This window comes from Rosa chinensis, chromosome 2 (genome assembly GCF_002994745.2).
Source record: "Rosa chinensis cultivar Old Blush chromosome 2, RchiOBHm-V2, whole genome shotgun sequence".
NCBI lineage: Eukaryota > Viridiplantae > Streptophyta > Magnoliopsida > Rosales > Rosaceae > Rosa > Rosa chinensis.
In genome coordinates this window covers 76,057,954-76,065,551 of record NC_037089.1, presented here as the reverse complement: position 1 = coordinate 76,065,551, position 7,598 = coordinate 76,057,954, and the positions used below count along the sequence as shown (strand labels likewise).

The window sequence follows — 7,598 nt, the reverse complement described above, 5'->3', positions numbered from 1 at the left end:
CCGATGGTTTTTGGCGTCGCTGTGGAAGAAGGTGTTTATAGGTTTTTGGGACTCCAGAGTCTCATTAAGTAGAGTCCCTATTATTTCCAAACATGGGACAGTGTAACAAAAGCTATATAAGCAGTCCAATCCCATCCAATCCCACATAACAAACACGCCCTTAGTGTAAGGGCCCTATATATATATACGGGCTCATTCTGAAGCGGACGTCGACGACGCAGCTGAGGAGTTGCAGGCGGCGACGGCGGCGCGCTGCTTGCAGGAGGGAGGCCGGAGGCATCCCGGACTATTCTAGGCAGTGTTCGAGGTCGGAGGAGGTCAAGGTTGCAGGTTCTGGGCAGCAACCCGACCTACAACTGCAGGTTTTCTGCAGCGAGCTGCAACCCCATCGCCGGCAACTCCACCCACTGCAGACTGCTCCGTCCGATCCCTAGTGTCTGTCCGGCAAGCCCCGCCGCTCCGTCACGCCCCGAGCCGAGCTGCAACGTCAACGTCCGCACTTTAACAACAGTGCGGACGTCCTCTTTTGAACGGCTCTGTGTATATATATATATATATATATATATATATATCTATCTATATATAGGGCCCTTCTAGTGAGGGATCCATTTTTTTTGTCTTTTACAGGGATAGGCATTAGACCAACTTTTCGATCATATTTTCACATCTTGACCTTTCAGTTTTTAGGTCCTAATGTATAGATTACTTCTGCAAATTTTCAACCAAATTGGTGATAGTTAAGGCATCCAAAACTGCAATTTACACGAACGGTTCCGGTTCTTTTTGGGTAAGAAACGTGATTCTCACCGGGACCTTGTAATGTCTTCCAGTACTCTTCCTCATAATCAATACTGTCGTATGTGAACATCTTCAAAGTCTACTGACCACGACTTTGAGAGGTTAATGAGCTTCAGTATAAATAACCATCTTCAGCTTTCCTTTGTTTCTTGCGTTATGTGATTGTCTTTGTTTAAAGCATCCAAAACTGCAATTTACACGAACGGTTCCGGTTCTTTTTGGGTAAGAAACGTGATTCTCACCGGGACCTTGTAATGTCTTCCAGTACTCTTCCTCATAATCAATACTGTCGTATGTGAACATCTTCAAAGTCTACTGACCACGACTTTGAGAGGTTAATGAGCTTCAGTATAAATAACCATCTTCAGCTTTCCTTCGTTTCTTGCGTTATGTGATTGTCTTTGTTTTTACATGCAACATCTTGGGAGTGGGAGTGCAAATGGGTAGTGGAGCTGAGAGCCTTAGCATTTTAAATTTTTCCATGTTCTTCTTATTCATTTTCAGCTTGCTTCCGTCGCATTTTTATTGTGCTGAAGTTGAAGTTTATAACATAACTCCTTCCCAACCATTAGCACATGGACAAATTCTTGTCTCCTATGGCCGCATTTTCGAATTGGGTTTCTTCAGTCCCAATGGTTCTGCTAATAAGTATGTGGGGTTATGGCACAGGAATGTACTTCCGCATAAAGTAGTGTGGGTGGCCAACAGAGAAAATCCTCTTGCAGTTGAAGACACCCTGGCTACTTTGAGAGTTAGCAGCAATGGGAATCTGGAGCTTATAGACGGGAAGCAGATACCTGTCTGGTCAACCAGTACTACTTTCCAGGTAACATCATCTAATACTAGTTCAGTTGCTGCATATCTTTTGGACACAGGAAACTTCGTTGTCAAATATAGTGGCAATCTATTGTGGGAGAGTTTTGATTACCCTGCTGATACAATCCTACAAGGCCAGCTGCTGGGATTTGATAGCAAATCTGGAACAAAGAATGTCATGACTTCCTGGAAAAGTGAAAGCGATCCATCAACTGGGAAGTATTTGGTTGGACTGACACCTGAGACACCATCACAAGTGTTCATTTGGATCAATGGATCAATTCCCCATTGGAGGAGTGGGCCTTGGGATAGATCAAAGTTCATTGGCATACCCGATATGGATGATCGATATGGAAGTGGATTTAGTTTACTTGAGAATTTAACAGCAAAGTATTTCTCTTATAGTTTTTCTGACAGTAGTCTCGCATATTTAGACATCTCTTCAGAAGGAATATCAAAGCTTATGCTGTCAGAAAGTGGCAAGAACTGGTATCCAAACTTCACTGCACCAAATAATCCATGCGATAATTATGGAGCATGTGGACCTTTTGGTATTTGCAAAGCTTTTGAGTCTTCAATGTGCAAGTGTTTGAAAGGGTTTGTACCAAAGTCAGATGAGGACTGGAGCAAAGGAAACTGGACAGGAGGTTGTGTGAGGCAAAACAAATTGTATTGTCAAAGGAACAAAAGCAAGTCATTCTCATTGAGGACTACAGAAGATGATGATTGGTTCAAGAAGATGACTATGTTGAAAGTACCAGATTCTCATGAATTTGTTGTTACATCTTTGGATGTTGACAACACGCATGGTGCCTGCGAGAGACGGTGCCTAAACAATTGTTCTTGCCTGGCTTATGCATTTGTAAATAAAATAGGGTGTTTGGTTTGGTCCAAAGACCTTATTGACATACAACAGTTTTCGTTTGGCGGAGAAGATCTATATATTCGGCTAGCAGAAGCAGAACAAGGTAAAATATTACATGTCTTTCATGCAAAACTCTGTCTAATTAGCTTTGTCTTCTATTTTCTTTGATGTCTAATGCTTGCTTTTATGTTGTGAACTTTCTGCAGGTGAAGGAAAGCCAATAAAGTTAATTACCACCCTTACAGCTATTTGTTCTATCACTATCTTGGGGGCAATAGTGTATGGTTGGCATAGGCTTGGAGCTGACCGAAAAGGTAAGAGAATGAGATTCAATCAATTTATTGGTTTTTATATATCCACAACCTGTTTGTTGTTTTGTTCTAATTTAGTGCTTGATGATTATAATTGCAAAATCAGGAAAACATTTGGAATTAACTGATTCGATTCTTTCTTCGAGAGATGCTCTTCGAGGTTATATAGGACGATCTGATCTATCAGAGCTATTGATCTATGATTTTGATATTATATCGACTGCTACAAACAATTTCAACATCACAAACAAACTCGGGCAAGGAGGCTTTGGCCCAGTTTATAAGGTAATTTTTTTCGTAATTTTTTCATATGGATCAAGGGTCCAAGATATATACAAACTTAAATGTGATTAATTTCTGGTACTTCTGTAGGGTTTGCTTCCAGATGGGAAGGAAATTGCGGTAAAAAGACTATCTAGCAGCTCAGGACAAGGCATTCAAGAATTCAAGAATGAGATGTTGTTCATTTCCAATCTTCAGCACAAAAATCTTGTTAGGCTCTTGGGTTGCTGCATTAAACATGAGGAGAAGTTACTGATTTATGAATTCATGGCAAACAAAAGCCTCGATACTTTTTTGTGCGGTTAGTCTCACTTGCACTTTATATATGTTTTGCTGCAGTTTCTTTTATTAGCAATCTTGTTCTTTCATTAGTATATATAGGTCAATTCTGAAGCTCTTTGGCTCGAACTAAGTTTTCAATGAAGCCTCATTATGTCGTGGAGTTACAAAAATTAATATGAGAATTGTGATTGTCTTCATTTCAATTGTACAATGCATGAGATTTGTGATTAACATTACCAATTACATTCTAATGGTTATATTGATAATCTGATTAGATCAAACGAGAAAGAAAGTGCTTGATTGGGCTACACGCTTTAACATTATCCAAGGTGTTGCTAGAGGGCTTCTTTATCTTCATCATGATTCCTGTTTGAAGGTGGTACATAGAGATTTGAAAGTCAGCAACATTCTCTTGGATGACAAAATGATCCCAAAAATTTCAGATTTTGGATTGGCACGTGTAATTGAAGCAACTCAGAATCTAGAAAATACTCGGAGGATTGTGGGAACAATGTAAGAAATCATTTCTGATCTTTCCTATTTTGAGACATGGTATTACATAAATCATTTAATGTGTTATTAATTGTTTTATTGGTCTGGGATAGCCCTTCTAGTTCCAGTATTGAAATCTTGATTGACTACGTACTGCAAAGCCTTCAAAATACAATCTTGTATAGCATCTTCCTTTGTGATAGAAGAAAAAATGCAAGTTTTGTGAGTTGCATACTAATAACTTTCCTATATGTGCAGTGGTTATATGTCTCCAGAGTATGCCATGAGGGGGTTATTTTCCGAAAAATCTGATGTCTACAGCTTTGGGGTCTTGGTCTTGGAAATTATTAGCAGCAAGAAGAATAGTAGTTTCTTTATCCATGACCAACAGCTAGGCTTGCTATCCTATGTAAGTTCTTAGTTATAAATTATGATCATCCCTCTCATATATCGAAGCACAGTCTAAAAGGTTCTTTCAAACATAATATGAATCAGGTATGGCAATTATGGAATGAAGGCAGGGGGTTGGAGTTAGTAGATGAAGTATTTGGTGATTCATATTCACCATCACAGGTGATGAGATGTATTCATATTGGGCTTCTTTGTATACAAGACAACGCAGCGGATAGGCCAACTATGCATGATGTTATTTGCATGCTAAATAGTGAGACAGATGCTTGTTCAAAACCTAAGCAGCCTGCTTACACTTTCCAAAACTCAGTATCTCAATTTAAACCACATGATGTTGATACTCGCTCTACTAATGATGTAGCCACCATAACAGTGATGGAGGGACGATAGGCAATAACGAATTGGTGAATTGCAGTATCATTAGAATGAAATATATCGAATGTTGCTAATTATTCGGTGCTTTCATTCAGTAAAAGATGTTTGGCAAGAGGAATTTGTACTCTGTTCATTCCTTTTAAAATTGATGAGTACTATTTTTCAGCTAATTTACTTAATTGTGGCTTTTTTTCTCCTCATTTTATTCTGGACTTAAATATCTTTTTTTTTCACAACACGGAGAAAGTTACCACACATAATAAATAAGACGAGGGACGGCTAAAGTTTCTCCAATGCACAATCATTTAGAAGGAAGTAGGAACTCACTTTCACGACACCAACCTACTATTCTGTTATAGTTAGGTCGTACTCATAATTATTTCAGTAACTTTTACTTTTGTAATCTTGGGTAGAAACACATTTACCGTAAAACACATTGATCAGTAGAAAGTGGTAGTAGAAACGTCTTGAGTCTTGAGTATAGCAGTTCGGAATATTAGCGGGCACTTCTTTGAACACCGAAACTTATGCTCAGTACACCCGACCCGACACAAAAAAGACATTCTGAAGCCCACCAACTGTACCCTCTACAAAACAGAGGGCGATGGCTGCTTGAACTTGATGGGCATGGAGTTGAACCAAGAGAAACGTGAGAACTGAGAAGTGAATTCCTGATGATGATGACGAATAATAAGCTGAGACAAGAATGTTGGCTCTGCACATTGCCAATTCCAGATGTCTTTGAATTGGATATTTATTTGCAGGAAGAAGAACACCGGCTTCTATTACCATGACCTACAGCTAGGCTTTTTAGTTTATGTAAGTGGACACTCTAAATCTTTATGTGAATTTGATATTCAAGAGTGGTTTCTTTCATATTTAACTGAAGGTAATTCCATGATTCTAAGAGCAAGTGCACCGGTCTTGCTTTACCCGGGCAAAAGGGGAGAATGATGATGTGGTGACCAGCCATGGAGAAAAAACAACTTCCAGTGGTGAAAGTTTGCCCAGCCATAAGTTGGCTTTTGATGACAGAGGGCAGAAAAAAAGGCAAGCTGCTGACTAAATTCTTGACCGGGTAGAGATGCTGCCAGAAAGAAGGAATGGAGAAGAAAGCAGAACGTGGCTGCACAGTAGGAGGCATCAGATGAACAGTAAAAAGCTGGGTAATGGTCATGCAATCCCAACCTTCCATTTCAATTAAAGATCTGATGAACAGTGAAAGATGAACAATCTTGACCGGTCAAGAAAAAAAAACGAGTGTAAACCCATGTCCAGTGACAGTGAATAGTAACTTGACTGGTCGAATTCTTGACTTCTCGACTTTGCCTTTTCTTGACTACGGGTGCACTTGCTCTAAATACAGCAGTCTAAAGTTAACTTTCATGTGAATGTATATGGATTTCGTCTGGCATGGTATGAAGGCAAGGGATTGGAATTGGTAGACCGTAGATGAAGCATTGGCTGATTCACATTCCTCGTCAGAAGTAATGAGAGGGGCCATATGCTTCCTCTATTGCTTTTTTATTTTTATTTTTATGTAGGAAACGTGATTGATGCTTATTTTTGTAAAGGAAAATCATCCGTACAGTACTTAACTTTTTATTCCTTATAAATTTTGGTACTTCAAGTTTGAAAAATATTAAAACGATAGTTGAAGTTGTGACCCGAACCGAACATTGGTACCTAGAACCATTAGCTCCATTAAAGAGGTTGCCATTTGGCAATTTTTAAAGGGTATTTTTGTCCCTTAATGTCTTAATCTTTACTAATCTCACCCATGTCCCCACTCCGCTTATTAACACCACCGATCTTCTTTTTCGTCATTTCAATATCAGATGGTCAGCACAGAACATAGAAAAACCCCAAACCCAAGGCTTCCTTCTTAACAGAGACACATAACGAATTGCATAAAGAAATGAAAACCCTCTTCGTTAATCTTCAATTTCATCTCTGATTGATATGGGAAAAAGATGAAGGTATAATCCTCCAATGGTGCCTTGCAATGGCAGTTTCATAACTCAAGCCCACATGTGAATACCCAATATTTTTCAACTGTATGTAGAACCAAATTGCACTCCATATTCCTATAAAGCAACTTGTAACTGGCCAGTTTTTCCAAGATCTCAAAAACCAATGGCCTACCCATCTCAACCAGCTCTTATTGTAACTTTTCAGTCTTCCTGAAAATGCTTCAACCTCAATTACATTGCCCTACTAACTACGTTTGCAAACTTGAAAAATCAAAGGGCTTTCTCAAAACTGAATATCTTGAACAAATAATCAAACTCAAAATTTCAAGACTTTTCAAAATATCCCAGATCAAATACCTTGATGATGATGAGCTGTGAAGATTTACTCAGTCCACCAACTAAATGTGCACTACACAACTTTACAAAGACCAATTTTTCCCACAGCAGATTGGCTCTTCAAACTTCAAAAATTAAAAGGGGTTTCTGTTGGTGACAAAAAATTCTGTAGAGGAGTTTAACTCACCAATGAATGAGGTTTGGAGCGGGAGCTGACCGGGAACAATCGAGAAGCTTCATTTGAACGTTGACCCGAAGTTTGATCGTCGGCTCAAGGAGGAGAGGGGTACTTGCAGAAAACCCTCTGATGCCTAAGTCAGTACGTTTCTCAGTTGTGGAGTAAAACAAGTTGGAATGAGATGCTTTACCTTGACGTCAAGCGTTCCTTATATAGGCGATGAGCCGATGACTTACTTGGAGAACAAGCCGTCATTATTCTGGGTTTTATGGCTGCATTTACTTACATATTTATGTTGATAATTATTGCTGTACTAATTACATAACCGCCACAGCCCTTAAAGCCGCAATAAACGTCGTTCTTATGGCTGCAATGATCGTCGTATTTATAGCCACAATGAAGACCGCATTTATAATCGTATTTATATCTGGTTATTTGTCATAACTTCATGTCGGAAATATTTGACCACTCCCACAATG

At 39.2% G+C, this 7,598-nt stretch overlaps 1 protein-coding gene across 1 annotated transcript; it reads left to right on the top strand.

The window, feature by feature from the left end:
- The first annotated feature begins 1,204 nt into the window (after positions 1-1,204).
- LOC112189341 (G-type lectin S-receptor-like serine/threonine-protein kinase At1g61500) lies at positions 1,205-4,803 on the top strand. Its single transcript, XM_024328652.2, has 7 exons — positions 1,205-2,582; positions 2,686-2,793; positions 2,897-3,075; positions 3,163-3,373; positions 3,630-3,867; positions 4,105-4,255; positions 4,342-4,803. The coding sequence occupies exons 1-7, from the start codon at positions 1,238-1,240 to the stop codon at positions 4,645-4,647; spliced, it is 2,538 nt and encodes an 845-aa protein (XP_024184420.1). The 5' UTR covers positions 1,205-1,237; the 3' UTR covers positions 4,648-4,803.
- Positions 4,804-7,598: the final 2,795 nt, after the last annotated feature.